This window comes from Neomonachus schauinslandi, chromosome 10 (assembly GCF_002201575.2).
Source record: "Neomonachus schauinslandi chromosome 10, ASM220157v2, whole genome shotgun sequence".
Lineage (NCBI taxonomy): Eukaryota > Metazoa > Chordata > Mammalia > Carnivora > Phocidae > Neomonachus > Neomonachus schauinslandi.
In genome coordinates, this window is record NC_058412.1 from 23365850 (window position 1) to 23388420 (window position 22571).

A 22571-nucleotide genomic window follows, 5' to 3' on the forward strand; every position below is an offset into this window, starting at 1 on the left:
AAAGATTTTATTTATTTATTTATTTATTTATTTGAGAGAGAGAGAAAACCAGCAGGGGGAGGAACAGAGAGAGAGGGACAGGCAGATTCCACACTGTGCATGGAGCCCGGCGCGGGGCTCCATCTCATGATCTTGAGATCATGACCTGAGCTGAAATCAAGAGTCAGATGCTCAACCGACTGAGCCACCCAGGAGCCCCCAATAATGTATATTCTTATGAGCTGCTCAGAGGCACAGGGTTTTTCAAATCTTTTTCGAGAAGCTAGCCCTGCCCTTTCTGACACGTGTTTTTCCGTAGGCTCCTCTGAACATGAGGGGTCCTGATGAGTGTCCTGCACCATTCTATTGCTTTGGACTGTCTGCTGAAGGCGGGATGATAATGATGATAATTTGTGAATGGGTGAAGGGTTCCCTGGGAGCCCAGGCATGGGTGTCTCTGGGGGCTGATATCCTTCCCATCACTGCCAAATATACACACTGGCTTTTTTAAGATCAGGGAAAAACCTCTTCTAAGCAATTTCCACCTACTGTTATCTTCTTTTGGCAGTAGTAGGGTAATAGCCCAAAGCTAAAAAAGCAGGAGCAGTATTTATCAATTGATTGATTAACTAACAATCAGTCAACAAGTATTTAAGCAGTGTTTTCTATGTGTTTAGCGCTGTGTTAACTGTCCCCTGGGGAAATAAAAGAAATACAAGACAAAATCCCAAACCTCAAGTTAGGGCCCCAAAATGACTAACTGGGAAATAACTGTAAAGCAGCTACTAAATCTAGATGTAGAGAGCAAAGTATTCGGAGAAGAATTTCTATGGCTGTGAATGATGTTCTGGAGGGTTTGGGCCCTAAACTGGATCCTCAATGATGAATCTGCATTCAAAATGGAAGGCCTGGGACCAAGCTGGTTTTCTGTACACTGCCTCAGTCTGACTAGAGGGCCGGGGGTGTGAGAGAACAGAGGGCATAACGTTGGACAGGTACTGAGACCAGATTTTAAAGAAGCTTAAAAATCAGGCAGAGACACTGGGGGCTTTCCAGGCAGGACTGAGCAGTGGTGAAAGTACCAAAGTCAGAGTTGAGATGGCCCTGATGTAACTCAGCTCTACCACCAACCAGCTGGGTGATCTTCAGCCCATCACTTGCCTGGACCCAGGAATGAGTGAGATGGCCCACTCTAGCTCCCATATTTCTGATGTGGGAGGCAATAAGAAGTTACTGAGGTCTCCTGAAAATGCCACATGGAAAGGAAATGTGTGGTAATGTGTGAGGGATGGGTAATGCTATCAGGGAGACCAGCTGGCTACTGCCAAAGCCCAAGAATGCATAACAAAGGCCTGGATAAAGTACGTTGCTGAGGAAATGAAGTCAGAAGGGTAAATTCAAGAGACAGCAACAGTAGCATCTAGATAGCAACGGATAGGATGAAAAGCAGCCATGAGTCTAGAGCCGAGGGCTTGGCCATTTGGATGTAGGAATAAGAGGATGAATTAAAGATAATTCTAAAGCTTTTGGCAATGAATTTAAAACCCCAGCCTCTACACATTCCATAAAGGTGACAGAACTTTGTGGACAGAAACATTGGCTTGGTGGTCAGACTGACTTGCGATTGAGTTTGGCTCCATCTTTCCCTAACTGAATGACTTGGGCAAGTTTTGAAACTTCTATAGATAAGGATAACAGAACCTGCTTTATAGCATTATGGTAAAGTTCACATGAGATAACACACTTAAAAGGATCAGCATTTCCCTTTGCACATGGTAAGTGCTCTGTTGATGTTAGCTTTTATTGCTTCTTAACTGAGCACTTATTAAGTGTTACACAGTGTGATAGCTGTCAGGATTCAGAGAGGAAAGAGGCATGGCCTCTGCCCTGATGACACCCACAGATAAGTATCATCTCCTGTGCAGGGAGAATTGTCCCCACATCCCCTGTAAGCCTTCTCCGGACTAACTAAAATGGCGCCTCTTTATGTAGGCAAAGGAAGAGCTATAGAGTTCTACAGATGTGTCTCCTTTCATACTCCGTCTGTGTCTCATCAGGAGGGGACCAAGTTACTATCAGAAAATAGACACGGCATTCTGCAGACCTATCTATAACCCAGGCTAACATGCCACCAGTCCTGTTCACCCCCTCAAAGATAATACTTCTCTCTCCTTATCTCTTTCCTTTCATGACCTGATCAAAGCAATACATCAGAAAACACAAACATTTGTCTACATCAAATAAGCCTTGAGCGTACCTCTGAAATAATTCTTTCCATTTAAAAATGTGAGTGTAGTTTTAGGATGCTTCTTATGTTTGCAACTTGTCCACACCAACTGATGTGCACCTGAAATTGTTCCATGATGGGGAGGAGAATTAGAAGTTCTCAGGAAACACAGGAGTCACTTTGTTTTTCCTCTGCTCTGTGCTTTACACATTCACACTTATTTCTTCATACCTACTGGTGGCCACAGGAGTCCAAGACAAAGAAGGAGTGCGGAGAACATCTGCTTCTCCATGGAGACCCTCTGATTTTAGACATGAGCCTCTGAAGGAAGGTAGCTGGGACATGAGAACCTTCCTAGGTCTCTTGGCCAATTTACCTTCTCAAGGGAATTAGAAGCAGACTTCTTTTCTCCGTCCTCTTAGAGACTGTTCTGCCAGAAGACATACTTTTTGGATCATTAGAGAAAGTTAGAGAGGTCAACTCTCTTGGTTTCATAAGGGTAGAGAGGCCGACAAGAAACAGGTCTTTGAAACTCTGCAACAAACTCACTGCAAATGCAACATAAGATACAGAGGAAGAATTCGTAGGTGAAAGGGAGTTGTAGGGGTAAGGGAGGAAAAATCTGCATAACTTGTTTGAGAGCCTTGACTCAGAGGTATGAAGAATTTTTGCAGGAGGATGGGCTGGGCCTGATATCTGGGGTTTTGTAGTCTCTTATTCCCTTCTCCTGACCATTGTTCAAATGAGATTAGGCCAATTCTGGGAACTTATACCTTCTCCATGTCACATTCCTGTTAACTGGCTCCATTTCAACAGATAGCCTCTTTTGGACGGCACACAGACCCTTGACATCAGCAAGGATTGATGATGTCCAGAGCCATCCACAAATCTGCAAGTTTGTGAACATGGAAACATTTGTACAAGCTCCTGGCTTTCTCCCAAACCACATGTTTCTTATACATTGCCTCCCATCACAGGTTAACCACCTTTTCAACTAGAACTGAAGTTCAATCTATCACATTATGATGATTTTTCTTTTTTCTCACACATAAACCAGTTTTCATTAAAGGAAAAAAAAAACAAACAAACCACTTTGTGAAAGTTCTTGCAAGACCAGCAATGAATGAAGAGCCATAGCAGCATAAGAAACTGGGTGGTCAGGGGTCTCCTAAGGGAGTCCCCTTTGTATAGCACCTCTAAGAGGCCCAAGAAGACGCAGGCACAGAAGAAGAGCAATAATGAAAACAACTTCTTCCCGAAGATCTGTATAATTCAAGCCCACCTCCTATACCTTCCACATGTGGGAAACAATAGAGGGTGTTTATCGTATGACCCTAGGTCTTCTGAACAATCAAGGAAAGATCAACCTCCTATATCTATTGATGATTCATTTCTTCCTGTTTACCAATCAGACTTGAAGCAGTGTCTAATGAAAGATAAATAGGTGATCCTGAAAACAAGAGTAGAAGGTCAAAAACTCTGTAGAGGGAGGGGAAATAAGCTTATCAGAAACCTATACAGATATAATTACTGTGATTGAGTATTGCATTTAGTTCAGTTTCCTGGCAACAAAGGCAAAAAGAAAAAAAAAACCAACAAATTATTCTTCAGGAGAGAGATGCTTTTTCTTGGTAACAAATCTTGAATGTGGGACTTATGCAAAGGAATTCAATGACAGAGTGGACAGTGCCCTAATGGTATTTACAAAATAATCAAAAGATTTCATATATAACCATTTCCTAAGTCACCCCTTAATAACAGTAGGAATCAAGTCATTAAGAATACTTAGCCATAAATTTTGCCTCAGAGAAAAAAAGTAAAATAATCACTATCAAGTTGGAGGGGTAAGGAGTGGGTAGAGATACAGGTGAAAGAAAAATGGTAGAATGTTGATAATTATTGAAACTGAGTTGAAGGTATATAGGGGTCACTGCACTATTCTATTTATTTGCATACATTTGAAATTTTCCACAATAAAAAACCAAACCAAACCAAATCAACATAGCTGAAAGCATTTGGCAGCCCAGGAAGTTGAGCTGATATGTTCTCTAACAAAGACTATATCCTGTTTGATGAAGTTTTAAGGTAAGCAGATATAAAGTTATACTCAGTCTTTGAAAATTGATCAGCTGGGCTGTGGAGCACTTGATAATATTCAGAATCAGCCCCAAGGCACCATAGACTTTACTAGATAAGCAAGCACATGCCCAGCTAGTTGTGGTGGCAGGTTATGGACACACTTAAGACAGCAAGCTACCAAGGAAGGGAGGAGAAAGCCAGATTCAGATACCTTCACTGCAGTTCTTCAGGGCAAAGAAGTCCACTGCAGACAAACTTCGGTTTCCACTCGAGATATATTCCAGGGCCACTCGGAAGGGATTCTCTGGGCGCCCAATTCTTCCCTGAAGCACTGTCCATCTGGTCACATTGGAATGCAGAGGGGAAGAGCAGAGAGAAACAGTGATGAGAAGCAGGCCTAACTTGCACAGAGATTCTGTAGTGATTTCTAGGCCCACACTCTTCATGGGCCCCAACCGATGCAACCCTAAGAAGCTCTGAGAACAACTCTGACAGCAACATGCAAACGTTTGTTTCCTTCTTGTCCAACTAACCCAGAGACCCACTTCTCAAACCCACTGTAGCCACTGGTGTTTCTTTCGTTATATTCTTTCAGGCAACTGCAGACCTTTGGACTGCTTTAGTAGTTAATCTTACGGGAAAAGAATATATGTACTTAAGAATATCTGCTGGCAGAGTGAAGGGATAGTCTTCAAAAACATGTATTGGTGGATCCGTAATTATCTTTGGAAAGAATTTTGGCTTTCAGAATTTTTTCTGATCCCAGAGTCTCATAACCCTTGAGTTTGCTATGTGGTCACTTAAGGGTTGAAGCAAGCAAGGGCTATTTATTTACTTCAGGAAAATTAAAGTGCACCAAAGCATGTAGTTTGGGGTAAAAGGTACCTAAGATTGGTGTGAACTCTGCAAAATGGTGCAAACAGAAGAAGATAGAAGTAGGTCAAATGGTGAGCTCTGCAGCCATCTATGATCAAGGACACGGACACCGCTGGAGAACAGAGAATAAGCTGAATGAACATTTTTTACACCTCATTCATGCTATTAACCTCTTGGAATAGCCTCCTGTCACTGATTGGAACATCAAATTTCTTTTCCGCCATTGATTCAGGTTTCTTAAACATACACAATTATGTTGACATTTTGCATGGTGAATCGCAATTACCTGGACTACTTCATATTTTTTGTCCTTTAAAAAACAGTTTTATTGAGGTATAACTGACATACAATAAATTGCATGTCCTAAAAATGCATAGCTTGGTGACTTAAAGTGTCTGAATTGAGGAGGTTTGACAGATGAATACACCCATGAACTCCTCACAGTGTTTCATAGTGTCCTACCATGATGTAAGGCCTTCGGTAGGCTGGGCAGTACAAGTGCAAAGGAATTTAGGGAAAGATTAGCTTTCTGTTTAAAAAAAAAAAGTGTTTAAAGCACCCCCACCCCCGCAAGGTAGAAAGTGATGCTCACCGTAAAAAAATATTAAAGATCCAACCATTCAGAGAAGTTGGCAAAGGAAATTAAAAGTCACCCAGAAGCTCATTATCTAGAGATAACCATGGTGAACACCCCAGTGGAGGCTTTTAGTTACACTTTTATATAAACAAGGCTGTCATCTTCCACGTGCTCTCTGTGACTGGACTTTGCCACTCAACTGTATGTAGGGAGACAATAAATACAGACTATGTGATGAGTTCAATGATTGCATTTTTAATGATTTGGGCATTGCTTCTGAGCTTTTCCCTTCACGGTCATGCTGAAGCTAGCTCTGTGTATCTCTGTAAATACTGCCTTAAGACAAATTCTTAGAACCCCAGTTAAAGTGCATGCACATTGAGAACTCTGAGCATACTGTCAGTCCTCCAACAGTGCATCAGAGAGCCCATTTCTCCATCTGCTTGTTAACATTGGATCTCATCACATCTGTCCTGTCTTTGCTGCCTTTTGATGATGAAGGCATCACCTAAGGCAATCGGTGGTCTTTCAGTGGGGTGCCCTTGCATGGCAGTTTTGAGTCTCCAGGCCTGCCACGTTGCGGGGTATGCAGTGGGAATCAGCTGAGTGAAGAAGGTAGTTTTGTTCTCTACGCTCTTCTCTAGTTAATTCAGATCACCAGAGCCAATGCCTCAGCCATTTAATACAAGTGTATTAAGTTTCCCCACAATAGACGCTGTAGAAGGGATTATTGCTGTTGTAAAGTTTGTTCCCTGTTACGGTCGGTACCCAGCAGGATTTCTATCCAAAATAAAACCGGTGCAATTGAATAAGGAAAAGGAGCCCTTTCGGTTTAAATGTGGAGCTGTCAAAGAAATAAATATTTGAAAAGCAAATGTAAATGTGGCGTTCTTAAGAAAAAAAACACACAAACAAAGAAAGCCGAATTTTTCTTGTCCTTCTGAAAAAATCAAGAACCCTATTTTTGAGGAAAGATGGTGGAGAAACACCTGACTATTCATATTCTGCCAAAATCGTAGCTCTCTGCTGCAAGGAATGATGGATTTTAATTCCAGGTACACTGTGGCCCTTGACAATGATTTCCATTTCTATATTGGCATTAGCCCTCTGGCTAAATGTGTCAAGAGTTTTAGGAATTAGTTTCTGAATTACTGATGCAATAACTTTTGTCTGAAATTCTCTGGCCTCCCATAGTTTACTGCTGCAGCTTTAATAACTTTCAAAGCAGTTGCCAAACATGTATTTTATGACTAGGGAAGTTGGGACAAGAAAAGGGCAAGTTTATATCTAGGGTCAGCTTTGTTTAAGAGACAGCAGAAACAGGAACAGCAAATGCAAGCTCTCTTTTCTGTCTGACTCCATTTTCTTTGCTCATATCCCTTTCCCTCTTTGGCTGTGGCAACTGTACTTGGGTTTGAGGGAGGGAAGGTTATGTTCTGACCTAGATCCTCCTAGAGACCAACGTGCAGCTGTGTCCATGGTCTGGGGATTTGTGGGTATCTTAGCACTGGTGCTTCAATCAATCAACGTGACAGTGTGGGGAGTCCATCTGGATTCTGGGAAGCCAGAAAGACTGTATGGTCAGCCTGTCACCATCCATTATCTTCCAGTTGTCTCTCTAGAGTTCAGTTCTCCACTTCCAGTTTTGGCTCTGCCCCTCAAGTGTCTGATGACTTTGGATAAGGCACTCTACTCTGAATGCCTGAAATTTTGGATCTTTTCTGATCAATGTATTCTCAACCAGAGAAAGTGTCTCCAAATTTGTGTGAATTTGCTGAGGAAAAAAAACCTGACCACACATTTTTGCTGAGTGGTTACATCATACTGAATAAATTAGAACCCATGTTAAAAAAAAAAAAAAAAAAAAAGCCAGGAGAGTTGGTTTGTGAATATCAAGGTCCATTTCTGAGTTGGAGACTGAAAATAGTACATATAAAGGCCACTCAGTTGGGAGTTGGGAGCTGAATCCTGGGTTCTGGTTTTGGATCTGCATGGGTTAGGGTATGTTCCTGTACCTCCTTGGGGTTTAGTTCCTTTGTTAGCAAAATGCAAGGATTGAATCAAAAGTTCTCCAAGGTCCCTTATTGATCTGGTGCTTACACTTCTCTAGCAATTTGTAGGAGTCCTAGTGACAAAACACTTTATGAAAGCTGCAATGCACAAACAATATTCTACAGAAGGTGGAAGAAGTGATTAGTCAAAGAATTAGAGATTTATATCTGTAAAGAGACTAAGTTCCATCCCTTCAGAGAAATGGAGCGACTTGCCCAAGGTCACATTTTTGGTTACCTGCAGACCTAAGATTAGAGTCAAGTATATTATTGCTCCCAGACTGCAAGGACAAGAGACAAGGCAACTTCTGGTTCAGTCTGTATACTCAGTCACCATACTCAGTCACCACTCCATATCACTGGAATCCCAGAAACAGAAAAGGAGGTATCTACTTTGCATTATTAGAAGAATCACCAGTCTGGGTTATAAGGATACACAGGCCAGCCAGATAGTAAAATACATCTTCAGAAAATGCACACACAAACCAAAAAATCCTAAGAAGCTCTGACATGGTCACAAGCATCTCCAAGGTTCCCCCACTCCATACCAGGTTAGTCTGTACATTTTAAAAGGAAACCGTCAGCACATCTGATGTGAAGCCAGCTGCTGATGAGATTGAAAGTTTAGTATCCAGGACTCAAGGAGGATGAAGGCATGAAGTTATTTAAAGCCCAGAAAGGGGCACCTGGGTGGCTCAGTCATTAAGCATCTGCCTTCGGCTCAGGTCATAATGCCAGGGTCCTGGGATCGAGCCCCGCAATGGGTTCCCTGCTCCATGGGGAGTCTGCTTCTCCCTCTCCCACTCCCACTGCTTGTGTTCCCTCTCTCACTGTCTTTCTCTCTGTCAAATAAATAAAATCTTTAAAAAAAAAAAAAAAAAGCCCAGAGAGAAGGGAACTTTTTGATGGCCCGTGAGGACTATGGATGGCAGCTGATAAGACAGAGAAATATGTGTTACTTTGCTATTGTGTGCTCTTCTAATAGGCATGATGTTGACACGGGGCTGGCTCACAAAGCAAGCCTTTGAACCCTACATGCTATTCAATGGGATGCCTTTCTGAGATGGTTTTAGTTGTTGCAATATCGCGAGGCCTAGAGTCAGTTCTCAGCTCCACCATCTAGTTAGCTAAATGATCTTAAGCAAATAATTTAACTTCTCTGATCTTCAGTTTCCTTATTTTTAAGATGGAAATCATAATGCCTAGCTCACTGGATTGTTGTGAGGATTTGTCAGAAGGATGTATGCAAAGGGACATCCTTTTGGGGGTCTCAATAGTAGAAGCTATTTTTACAGAAGACCACGGCTTTCTTCATGGAATGGCACTGGTCCATGAAACTATCAGTATCTCAACTCATTTATGAAATTCAAGGGGGAAAGGAATGTAGGTAAAAGAAAGGGAGAAAAGCATTCGTAATTTATCAATAGCAGACACCTTATTTACTTAAGCCAGAAAAAAGTCTTCATTTTTAAATGGATCTTCATGTGTTAAGCACAGCCCAAAGAAATCATGTTGAAATACCCAGACAACAAAATATATTAGTGACTATAACAGGAGGTCAACATTCTGCGCAGAGCCCTCCAAATGTACTTATCTTGCTTTAGAGTAAAAGCCTCTTATTTACCTTTGTATCTTCTTGTGGCATGTGGAAAGATGCCTTGTGTCGAGATGTTGGTTAGAATTTTTTGAATTGAATTCCATTTCTCAGGTATTTATTGGTGTGTTTTTGCACACTAAATAAAGTATTAAATGCTCTGGGGATCCTAAGAGTTTAGGATTTAGCTTGGCACTCCTGGAGCTTACAGACTAGTGAGAAAGAGTGAAAGTAAATACCAACATTTATAGTGAATGGCAGTATAGAAAATCTAAGTGAGTGGCATGGGCATTATGTACATTGAAAGCTTAGAGGGCAAAGTGATGTCTCAGGTTGGGTGTAACTTGAGGCTGGGTTACGAAGGGGGGGCAGGAAATGGGAAGAGGGCAACATAGAAAGAGAGGTTGGTGTGAGCACATGAGCAGAGGCCATATAGACTGTGTGTTCTGAGAACAGGAGGTCCAGGCTGACTGGAGTCAATGGTTTCCGTTGGTCTCTATAGGAAAGAGGTCCCTTAGGTCTTTCATGCTCCTCCTTAAAGCTCCTCCTTAAATCATTCATCGTTGTGTCTCCAGATACCGTATTTGTTGAACAAGAGAACAAATACATGACACATTTCTGTTAAATCAGACAAGATTCTGACATTCTTGGATAAAAGTTATATTGTAATGGAGCTGAGTTCATCTGAAAGTTCCTGTCAATTCATTACTCATTAGCTATCTGCCATTCAGGTAATAAGGATGCCTTCTGTGTTAGGAGGAACCTAAGGACTAGGAAAGTTTGGGGGTCAAGGGCTGTTTGCAGGTTTGTTCATCACATAGCTCTTGGCTCCCCATTTGCCCACAGGTTTGTTCTTTAAAGGGGCAGGGCCATGGGAAGCAGCCATCAAATTAGCTCTTATCTGAGTACCCAAGAACCCAAGAAAAGACTCAGAGAATTGAAGTAATTGAGACATGGAGGGATCTGAGTGTTCAACTAGGAGAGGTCCCATCTGATGTGTGAATGTCCTCTACAAGGCAGGTCAAGCTTAAGCCAAGTCACTATGAATATTAACAAGAGCAACAACAACAGTTAATATTATTGAAGGCCTACAGTATACTCTGCTTCCAGCTGAGTTTTAAAGATTTATTTATTTGAGAGAGAGAGTGTGCACGAGTGGGGGGAGGGGCAGAGGGAGAGGAAGAAGGGAAGCAGACTCCCCACTGAGCAGGGAGCTCCACGCAGGGCTCCATCTCCCAATCAGGAGGTCAAAACCTGAGCCGAAACCAAGAGTCAGATGCCCAACTAACTGAGCCACCCAGGTGTCTTCTCAGCTGAGTTTGAAACTCAGGTTAGTGTGACTCCATTAGTCTTTAGGTACACTATCTTAAACTGCCCTTTTTAGCTTCCTGAGGTTAGAAACTGTGTCTTCCTGAGGCTTTGTTCTAACTGCTGGCCCTGGTGAACATGGCTGGGGGCTGGAAGCTAGAAGATGTGGTCATCTGCATGTTCTGCAGTGGTCATGAGAGCAAACTCATTTAGGTGGTGACTAGACCCCTTGCCAAGATAGCCAAACTCCTGGGTTAAGCAGAGGATGATGGAAGCCACAAAAATTAGACAACCAGCTTGTCCCTATCTGGTAGAGCTCAGTCCCACGACTATCATTTTTAGTGAATGAACGTAACACTGTCGAGGCTCACGCCCTGCTGCTGACATTCCTTCACATGTCTCTCTGCTAAGACTCTCTTGACAAGCGTCCAGACGTGCGTGTGAAGGTGTGAAGATTTGTGAGAAACAAGAAACTGAGCCTGTGGGAGTTTGTCTAGATCAATATAGGAAAAAAAAAAAGCCAATTGCACTTTTCTCTCTCATCTTATCCTAAAGGAAAAAAAAACACACATAACTTTAAAGAATTTCTTAAAATATACCTTATAGTAATTCTGCAGCAAATATAAACCATTCAGCACTATTTTTTATTGTTTCCATTAAATCAGCCTGCATTTAAAGCATTTTTTATGGGAGATAGCGGGGAAAAAATGCCAGATCAATGTAAATTTTAGTGTGAAGTCCTTTGTTGCTTGTTAATTTTCTATAATTGGGGCGTGGGGTCTTTTATCCAGGTACTCTTGGCTTTCTTACTCCCTTGCTGTCTACAATTGCCCAAAACTTAGATAGATGTGCCCTGGGGAGGATCAGATCTGGGTAGAAATGAGGTTTCAGGTTGACTGTGGCTCCCACTGGCCTGTGGTGGCAAAGAGCTGCCTGGAGGCGGAGAGTGGTTCCTGGCTCTGCTGGAGAAAAGGGGATGCTCGCTGTGGCCACAGGTGGACTTGGTTGAGAACTTAGCATTGGCAGCTAGAAAGCGGTTTTGGTTTACATCAGACATGCTGTATCGGTGACAGGGATATGGAAGGTTGCCCAGCTTTCCTGGAGCAGGGGCTAAGAAAATGTTCCCAAACTGTGTTTCTCCTAATTCTTCTCTCATGCTTTTAAGCAAAGAAGAAATGAATAGGCTCCTTTTCCTGGCCCCTCTTTAGCTTCTTCTAATTTTCCTCCCACCCTCCCTCCTTCCCTTTTTCCTTCTTTCAAGGAAACATAGTAAGACCACAAACTCTGGAGCCAGATTTCCTGTTTTATAAGCTCAATTCTGTCTCTTTTTGGCTGTGACCTTTGGCCAGCTACGTGTCTGTGCCAGTGTTCTGTCATTAAGAAGTGGGGATAATAATAGAACCTTCCAGAGGTGCTGTGAAGACTGAGTGAGTTAACACATGTGGGGCTAACACTCAGTTAAGACATGACTCAGCTGACACTCAGTAAGCCTCTCAGGTAATACTGCTCTTATTGTGTCCGTGTTTCTCTTCTCTCCTAAACCCAGGGTGGTAGATGACCCTTCAAAGAGCGACCTTAGAAGAAGGTGGAATAGGAAACTGACCATGTGGTGGGGTTTGGGAAATTTGGGAAGAGCCTCCCACCCCAGAATACCAGGATTTTCGAAGCCTCTTTCGTTCCCTCCTGTGGAGATGAAGAGGCAAAATGTACAAATGCAGATATCCCAGGGAACATTGTGCCAAGCACTTTATTGGTCTTGTTTATTTATGTTCTGCATCTTTCCAGAAGGGATTTAAGGCAGAATATAAAGCTATTTTACTTTATCTCATTTAATATTCACAGTAAGTGCATGAAACATATTATCACCCCCATTTTATAAGAAAATTGAGGCTCAGAGAGGCTTACACAACTTGCCCATGTAGTAAATGGTAAGAAGTGATATGAACCCGTGACTCTTTATCTCAAAACTCTCGCACTTTCTACTACACTGTACAGGTTTATATTTATGCTAAATGTAAATGATTAGTTTCTTAGAAGAGCTTTTTGCTGGGTTGAGGGTGGGTAGTACTTGAAGACCAACAGTGTGCAGAAAAGGATGCATCTAATAAATATTTTGGCTTCTTCTCAAAGTTGTCCCAGACTACCCTATTCCTTCCCTCCTCAGATTCCACATCATCCTAATCCAGGTTGGAATATGCAGGCTTGTGGGAGGCAGGCATCCACCCAGCCCCTGGTTGAGATGCTTTCCTTTATTCTCTATAGCAGGCCAGGAAGGGGAGACAGAATCTACCTCTAGTGATCTAGTTCCTGAATCATTAGGAGCGCGGTGGGCAAAAGTAGACTGATCATAGCCACAGCTGTCAGGAAAATAAATGGTTGAAGAAATGTTCTTGACTGGCCTCCATGTGACCAATCGGCTTGCTGGGGTTAGCCCAATCTCTGCATTGCACATTCAGTGGAACCCCCCTGTGCCTCCTGGATGTTCCAGCTTACCCTCCAGGACTCCTACACTCTCTATTCCCATCACCTGAGTTAGATGCCTACTGAGAGTCAGTTAGGCTTGTTCCCAAGCCTGTTTATGCCAGGTGTGCTCCTTCAGTTGATGCAACACAAGCAAGAAAAATTTAAATTACTTTGTAAAGACTAGTACTGATAAATCACTAAAAATAATTGCTGTTTAATTTGGTCTATATGGGGCAACAAAAAAGATCAGGGGGAAAATCTTAAAAATCTAGAAGTTTTCAGGTTATTTCCCAAGTGTTTTAAGATTATTTCCATTTTGGAGGAACTGAAACTGAAAATAGAGAATGTGTGTTGTGGCGTCATGAACGTGGTTTATGGAGAAAAGACAAAGCAGAACTCCAATCAACAGGCCCATATTGGAAGCAAAGGCCTTAGCCCTACATCAAGAGATTAGTGAATGAACATGCATCTAGAAGTTGTAAGTAAAGACAAATGTTTAAGGATGTCCGTTGATTCCCAAGCAACTATTGGTCCCAAGCTTGTTGTCCAGAGGGCTTCTTCTTTGCTCTCAGTTGTATGAAAAAACACCTGGAGGATTCACTGGTATTTTTTCTTCTTTTTAAAGGAGGTTCCACTGATTACCAGGCAAAAAATCAAGTGAGAGAAAACCTTAAATCAAGAGAAGGGAGCCTGGGAGTCCTGAATTTCCTCTTTCAGTTCTTCTGCATTTTGGATTAGGTCCCGCACAAGGCCCCACCTCCTCCAGCATCTGCTGAACATCCCTCAACAGGGAGGGACTCAGCTGGATTCTGGGCAAGGGGTGGGAAAGGTGAGAGGGTTCGGTTGTTGCCACATTCTAGGAATCATTTAAAATTACGGAAGTGAGCACCAGAGGGGATCCCGGCGAGGTTCCCCATTCCACAGTCTTGTCAGACAATATCTCCGGCAGCGTGGGCGGTCATTTTCTCAGGTTAGAGACCCAGGTGATCATTTTGCCTTTCCAAACTCCTTCTGTAAGGAGATTTGGGCAGTCACCCACCTGCAGACAGTAGGAGTCTGGAATTTGGTTTCCTAACTCTGTTCCTTCCAATAACTTTTTACCACCATCTGTTCTTTCCAAATACAACCTCTTTTTTTCCCAAGCCAACTCAATGCAGTTAGTCCTTTTTTTTTGTTTTGTTTTGTTTTGTTTTTCAAATACATCCTCCCAAGGAGAAAGAATAAAGACAACACTGAAACCTGGAATGTGGCCGTTTCTGTAGGATCCTTCCTTCAGCACTCTGCCTCTCACTCGAGTTCTGAGTCCTGAGTGGGGCTAGGGTTAGGGCTTTCATCTTGTGCCCCCACCTCAACACCCATGATTTTCCAGGCCTGAAAGCAATCCTCTTTGCTCACGCTCAAATGACAGCCAGTTGCCCATCTTGTTCCCTAGAGAGCCAGCCTAAATGCCATTTAATGCGTTAATGTGTTGATTGGTTCAATACAAATGCAAGCCTCTACGCCAAGCGAAATGCTGATGCCCAAGCTCAGAGGCTCCATTTCAGTCACGAATCTCTGGCCAAGTCAAGCCAGCTGTGCTGAAACTCCATATGGTAGGGTAGACCTGGCCATAAACTGCAGCCCTGTAAGCACATTCTGGGGCTGGGATAGTGGTCAGCTGGAAAAGGCTGGAGGGGCCCGGATAGGTGGGGTCAGGACAGCCCACAGACTTGTCTCCATGGGAGATGATTCCCCCATTCCACATGCTGCACCTGCCCCACACCTTTTATGGGTGGCCATCCAGGGATGCAGAAGTAATTGCCGGAGGCACTGATGGACTATGTTCTGAGCTCCTTGGTGCAGAGGGGCTCACTGGCCCTGCTACAGGGGCTATACTGTGCTGTGGCAAGTATCGCGGATGATGATGTTGTTGTGAGGTCAAAAGATGTAAGACTGGCATGAATCTTGGAAATCACCATGTGTCTTCCTTCCGTGGGGCAGAGAAAGACTGAGGTCTGAACTATGCACCTCCCCTCCGTGGACAGAGGAGAGTTCCATTCTATACCTTGTGTCCTGAATCATCTCTTTAAAACTGAAACATGACCATGTTCCCCAATGCCCTCAGGACCTGCCTCTGGTTCCCAGAGCAGGCCAGGGTTCTTCCCTGCCCCATACATGTGCTCAGGGTGTCCCTTATATCCAGAATCCCCTTTCTTCTTTTTCTTTGCTGGGCTGTTCTTCACTGATCAAGACTGAACTTGGTATCCCTTACTCATCTGACTCCCAGGTTGAACTGGGCGACTGGTATAGGGGAACAAGGGCAACATGTGCCTACCTCTGCCCAAGAGGTTTTTAGAAGAGCTTCTTGAAGGACGTGACATCTGTTATTATTGGCTGGTCCTCTCTGGTCCAAGAAGGGATGACAGAAAGGGTGGTGTTATGTATTGAATTTTTTCCCCCAAAAAGATATGTTAAAGTCCTAATACCCAATGCCTCAGAATGTGACCTTATTTGGAAACAGGGTCTTTATAAAGGTGATCAAGTTAAAATGAGATTATTAGGGTGGGCCTTAATCCAATATGACTATGTCCTTATAATAAGGGGAAGGTTGGACACAGAGACAGAAACATACAGGGAGAACGCCATGAGACGAGGAAGGCAGAGATCGGGTGATGCATCCACAAGCCAAGGAGTTTCAAAGATCGCCACAAGCCACCAGAAGCTAGGAGAGGCATGGAACAGATTCTTCCTCACGGCCCTCAGAAGGAACCGACCTGCTGACACCCTAAACTCCAATGTCTAGCCTCTACACTGTGAGACAATCAATTTCTGTTGTTTAAGCCCTCCAGTTTGTGGTACTTTGTTATGGTCACCGTAGAAAGCGAATATTGGTGGATAGTTCAAAACCATCCCAACTAAGTGGAGAAACAAACTTTAAAATATGTTTACCAACAACGTGTGAATGATTATCTTTCTATGTGATGAGCAGCCCATGGACAGGCAGCTCACAGTCTGAAAATACAACTGATTTCTCACAAAGAAACCCCATTTTCCTTGGGGCCAGAAAGAATGTAGGATGTTTTCCTACACACGTACCTCTGCCTTCCAGATGAATAATATCAGCTTTGCCTTCAGGGAGGCCCACTGTATGAATGATACTAGGAAGTACTTGCTAATAACCCAGGAATCATGGGCCCATTAGATTCACCTGGGTAATACTCATACCTTTAAGCCATGCTCAAGGAAACTAATGGAATTTCAACTTCGGGATTCTACCATGTCAGCCATGTGGGAGCCTTCTGGAACGTAGCAGCCAGAACCACTTGAGAGGCCATGAGATTGTGCCAATGATGTGTTCACCTGGGAGTCAATTTCTGGGCTGAAACTGCCAACACCAATTTTCACATGACATCAGAGGGTCAGATCAAAATTGTGACCTAGAACTTTTAAGGCATACTGAGCCTGCACTAGAAACAGAGGCACCTAGGGGAGCCAGAAAGATTTGGGCTGGGGTTGAGACCAACCTTTTCTCCCCTCTCCTGATTCATCTCAGACTTTGAATATTCATAGTCAGAAAGCTCAGGACACTCAGAATCTTTTGACACTGTCCCTGACCTTATACACTGGAAGCTGCAATTTTCTGAAAAGAGCAGGCTCCTGTTTTTTGGCTGGTTCAGCCCTTCAGTGATATATTTAATCAATAAGGGCTTGGGGAACAGTCACCTAAAGACAGGAATAGCCCATCTTCTTTTACCTGCCTCCCAAGAGATATATGCAAAGTGTCTTAGAAGAGCTGCCTGCATACCCACTGTATTTTAAATGTCACCGTAGCCACTGGTAAGCCTGCAATGCAGTTTTGTTAAAACGAAACCAAGCAGAAACCTCCGAAGAGTCAATAAAAACTGACTCCTAGAGATGAGGTTGTAAAACCCATCTCTTTGCTCAGGCCTTATACTCATAGATCACGGAAGCTGGAGTCTATCCAGTTGTTTGACATGTTTCTCATGGAACCAAGAGGGACAGCAGAAGCTCTCTTTTCCTCTCCAGTGTATGGCATCCTCAAAGGACAGAGGATTGCAGGAATGGACTGTGACAAAGGCTGGGAAACAAAGTCTAGTCATGAGCTCCTGGCTCATGTGAGCTCTGGGATTTGGCTCTGCCAACAGCTCTAAACAGGTTCAGAGTCATCATTTGAAACAGCTCTGATCCTCTGGTTCAAGGGACTGATGGCCTCTGCACCAAGCAGGTGGTGGACACTCATCTCTGGCCCTTCATGCTCACAGAGCAGGGATTGTGTGGCCAGTGGTGCTATGGGTAGATCCTGAAAGATGTGGAAGGAATCGGTGGTCTGCTAACATCTCTGGCTTTGGAAACCTGCCAGTGGTGTCATCCAAGCAATGATGGTAATAATTGTTATATTGCTATTAGATGATTATAAGTATCATAATGCCTACCACTCCCTGGACACTAATGCTGCGCCAGGTACTGTGAAGGAATTCGTCATGGCTATTTCAGGTGATCCTTTTAAAAGCTGCAAGGGGAAGGTGCTGTTGACCCATTGAACAGATGAAGAAACTGAGATCCCAGCAGGTGAATTATTTTGCTCTTGACTTAGTTAAGTAACAGAGCTGAGAGTCAAACCCAGGCCTGTCAGACTCTAAGCCTATGGCTGTCTCTGTATGCCTCAGCTTTCCATAGAAGCAGGATGCAATCTGGGCTGCTTTAGGAACTAGGGGAGGATGGCCTCAGGCACTCAGAGATCCTATAGCCTCAGAGCCGAGAAGTATCCCAAGAAGGCTGAGATGCAGTAGTTTCTTGAGGGCCTATGGTGGCAGAACACAGTGTGTTTATCATGTGTATCAGATTTTAAATCTGAGATGGACTCAGCGTGAAGATGGATTCTCCTTCCAGAATATTTAGGTTCATAACGCTAGTGCTCCTTGGGACAGCCATGGGACATGTGCTTGAGCCCACTGACTCCCATCTGAGGGGCTTCGTGTTCCTGCACACACTCTCTCATCACCACCTGGGGCAACAAGCACACAGATGCTCTTATCTTCTTGGTCACACAGCCACGTGGAGTGGAATGAAGAGTTACAGCTTGCTGAGAGGACTAGTTAAGAAGTGCTAGGGCGTGGTCTTGTGATTCCAACGCTGGTGCTTTCCTATCCATCCCCTGAAGACTACTGGAAGCAGGAAGAGCCTCAGAGTGTAGAGACTGGCCACCATGTTGTCTGCTTGGTGCTGGTACATGCGGACCCTGACTGATGATGCTCTCCTATTTCTAGAGCCATCCCCTGGCAGGGGATGAGAGGCATGTGTGTGTAGTGGGGGTGGAGGCTGGGATAAATCTGAGTTAGGAGTGTCCTCCTTCCCTGGCATTTTCGCAGGGTGAAAATAAACATCAGTTCTTATAGGACAGGAATAATACATGACTTTTCCCATTTTATAGATGAGAAAACAGAGGCATGGGAAGCAGAAGGAAATGGAACCCAGTTTTTTAGCTAGGAAAGGAGCATAGACATGAGGATCCTTGGGGTCAGCATCTAGTGCCTAATCCTTGTAGTGTCCTACTGAACTGAGTGAAGGTAACTGGGGCCCTTTTGTCCTCATCTATGACTTGGCCCTGTGTATGTTTATGGGCATATGCCTGGGGGGTGGACCGGGGCTGGAGCCCATGTTGAATTAAATCAGATATCACCGAATCTTTTAATATCAAGTCACTTAAAAGTATCATCAAACTTAAAAGATTTTATTACTTATTTTCCTCTATTATGAAATTCTTTTGAACAGGTACATGTACTCCTATCTGATGTTAAATATCAGTAACATTTAATATCTTATTTTTAAATGAGTAAAACATATAAGTAGGTATGTTTACAGTACCTCCAAGGAGCCATTTTGCATGCCCATGGGGTGAATGCACTCTGCTTGGAGATGCATTGGCTTAGTCCATTGCCATGTGAGAAGATCAACCCTCTTGAGTAAGGAACGTTCTTCTTATTTTGGTCCCACCTGCTGATCATCTAACAGAACACGACTCCCAGTACAGACGACCTCTAGGTGGCCTGGGAAGGGTTGCCAACAGAGGGCCTGGGGGCACCTCCTCACCAAGGTTGGGGAGTCTCATTCCCTCTTGGCTGCCTCTACCAGAGGGCAGAACTCAGAATATCAGTGTGAGGCCAAGTCTCTTTGGTGAATTCCCCCTTTCTCAGCCTGAGCTCTGGCCCCCACCCAGCCCACCGAAGCAGACGTTTTTAGTCCATAAGTAAATCTTCTTTCAGCAATTGATGACTCTGGAAATAGAGTTATGCATTTCTCCCATACCAACTGCCGTCACCAGATAATAAAACACTGAATGACATCTTGGAGGTGGCTCCTTTAAGCTACTCTCACCCCAGCATCCTGGCTTAGTCTCCCTCACTACACCCTGTCCTGCTGGGTCTTCGGACAGGGTAAGAGATTGCTGAGACTCCAGCTCTTCTCTCTGTATGACTTAGCTGCCCTGTGGAGGATGTTGCTGCTCCAGTGTCCTCATTCTGTCCTTGGTGGTGGTGGGGGCGGGGGGAGGGTCGCTTCCCAATACAGCACAACCCCCCAGATAGCGTCTGCTTTTACTTTCCCCAAAGTATCACAGGGCTCTCTGGGGCTCAGCTGGAGGATCTCTCCCCTCCCTTGATCCTTGCAGTGACGCCTTGAATCACGTTGCTTTAAGTTATTTTCCATGGAAGAGTTCCCACTCTGCATTTGCATGTTCTCAGGACTGTACTGCTTTCTCAACAAGCATGGTGAACATTCACATCCTAATGCAGCAATCTCTGGCTTCCTCCTGGGGACTGGGAGGGCAGGGGTGGATGTGCCATTTGGTTCCCAGCCTCAACTCCCTGTTTGGGGAGATGTCTTTCCTACAAACCCCAAGCTCTTTGGTGGAACTGCTTGTTAGACCTGGTGGCTTCACCCATGACCCATGGCTAACGTCTCACATGCAGGCCTCCAAAAAGGAGGTGACACAAGTTGAGTATTCAGATTGGCCAAATCCCGGGGGCCACTTGTGGAAATAATTGAAGTCTTTTAACAGAGGTGTCTAAGAGAGTGATTAAAAGAGAATTTCAATTATTGAGCCCAGAGGTAAAATTTCAGAACTGGTCCATAAATCCTGGTCTGACATGAAATTTAAAACTCCCCAATGGTCTCCAATGCCATATTAAAAGGGTTTTACCACTAAGAAGTAGAAATAATGAATGATAACCAGGGTATCGTTTCTGGGAGCAGGGGCAGCTCCCAGGGACGGGCTGCAGGAAACTGCAGGCTTGCGTTTGCTTGTGTTTTACACCCCTCACTTCACAAAAGATCTGTGATGGAAGGGAAGGTGGGCTTGGCAGAGGGGTATTGAGTGAAAACCTGGTGGAGCCATTCCCCACTGAACCTCAGCTCAAGCTCTGCTGAAAGCCAGAGGTGCCAATGGCCCTTGGCTGCCTTGTCACCGCTCTGGGCCAGACCAGGCAGGCAGCACTTGCCTGGAGAGGGGTCAGGGCCAGGAAGCTGACCTGAAAAGGAGGCATGACACTGAGGAGGAGCCCTGGATTGAGAATCCCCAAGATTCCGGCTCAAGACCTAACTTCTTCACTGGCTGGGTGGCTTTGACAAGTCACTCCACCTCTCTGTTCATGGTTCCTCTATTTTAATGCCTCCTTCACAGGATTACTGGAGGGTTAAAAGGCAGAATGAATAGGAAGGTGCTTTGAAATATATATTATAACAGGTTTCTATTGTTTTGGCTTCTGATGTTCATCTCTATGTGGTCATTCTCCTCTCAGGACTTACTTTAAGTTTATTCCCTTAAAATTTGTCAACAAAAATACAGCTAGATGAGTCGTGAAGCTCTTTTCAGCTCCTGGAAACTAGGACGACGGCAGTACCTCCCACTAGTCTGGACAATGCAGGAAACACTGGTGTCAAACCTCCCTGGGATTTGGACTTGGTACCTGCGGTCTCTTGGAGCACTATCTTCTCGGGGGAGGGGGAGCTGCAACACCCCATGGCTTCAGGCTAACTTGTGATCAACTGGAATCCCCTCCCACCCCAGGTTACCCCTAATCCTTTTCCCAGAAACTTTCCAAACCAGATTTGCCAGATCCTATAAGTTGTGGCTCAAAGAAGTGGGTTGTTTTGAACCGGAGTGCAGGGCCATGATGTTTCCTGCAGCCAATTTTAACTGGCTTCGTTTCCAGAATTTAGAATCCGTTACCTGTGGTATTAGCTCTCCTACCAAGCTTGGAATCATCAGCAGACCAGGCCTCCTATGAAATGAGATAATGAACACATAGCTTCTAGTGCTGTGGCAGGCGTGCAGGAGGTCTGAGCAAATGTCAGATTTTCTTTCTGCCAACCATCTCAGGCATGCAGCAAAAACACACAACAGCCAAAGGTCAAGGCAGAAGCCTTTACTGTTTTTGTTGGAGATCCTTTCCAGATGGACAAGTCTCACTCACTAGCCTCTTTGGATACAAGTGTTGGATTGCTGCAGACCCGCATACCAGAATATCAGTGGAAACACTGTCAAAAGCATGGCTTGAATTAAGAGAATCTGTGTCTGTCGCATCCCCTCATCCTACTAATCACACGACTCTTTTCAAGAAGGTGTTTTCCGGAACCTGTTTTGGGTGAGCCTGTGTTGGTTCTTGGAAACACTGCAAACCACTTCTTCAGCAACATGTTTAGAATTTGACTAGGATTAATATTTTAAAATTTTTAAAAAATGATTGACTCCTCAAGTAAACAGAATCCTAAAAATACAGCATTGAGATCTTTGCATTTAAATCTAAAAATAAAATTGGCTATAAAAGGAAATCGACTCAGACGAGCCTATTTTCATCTTATAGAGAGAGCATATAACAATCTACTCCAACAGGACATTTTATCGCTCATGCTGGGTTGGTATAAAAAACGGACTTTAAACAACAATCAACATGGCCATCGAGCATGTGAAGAACTTATTACATAAATCTGTAGCAAGTGTTCTAGCGGTAGGGCAAAGGAAGAATGAGACAAGAATCCTACCCTCAAGGAATTTGCAGTCGTGAAGACTAAAGAGATCATACGGAATAAGAAACAAATAAGCCCAAGGCACATAGAGGCAAGTTCACCGAATTTGACCAAGACTTATTGAGCACAGTCTATACCAGGCATGCGGTAGGTCCTGGACATGGAGGATGGGATATAGTTCCTGCACGAAGGAAGTTAAATTCAATAATTCATGGGTTGAGACTGCTTAAGTGCTGAGAAAATTCAAAGTAATTGGGGAAAGAGGAATTTGAAGGAAGTGGAGGTCGGGGAAAGACATTCCAGGTAGACATCAGAACAGGAAGCGAAGCAGCACGAAAGTCCCTGAATCTAGCTCCGGTGAGCAGGGATGAGAATTCCCTGTGGGGGTGACAA

At 44.0% G+C, this 22571-nt stretch overlaps 1 protein-coding gene across 1 annotated transcript in view; it reads right to left on the reverse strand.

The window, feature by feature from the left end:
* Positions 1-22571, reverse strand: part of ALK (ALK receptor tyrosine kinase) — a 697757-nt gene that overhangs the window by 197155 nt on the left and 478031 nt on the right. The window contains exon 5 of the mRNA XM_044918826.1: positions 4497-4624. Coding sequence (XP_044774761.1) covers positions 4497-4624 — 128 coding nt within the window. The remainder of the gene's footprint in view (positions 1-4496; positions 4625-22571) is intronic.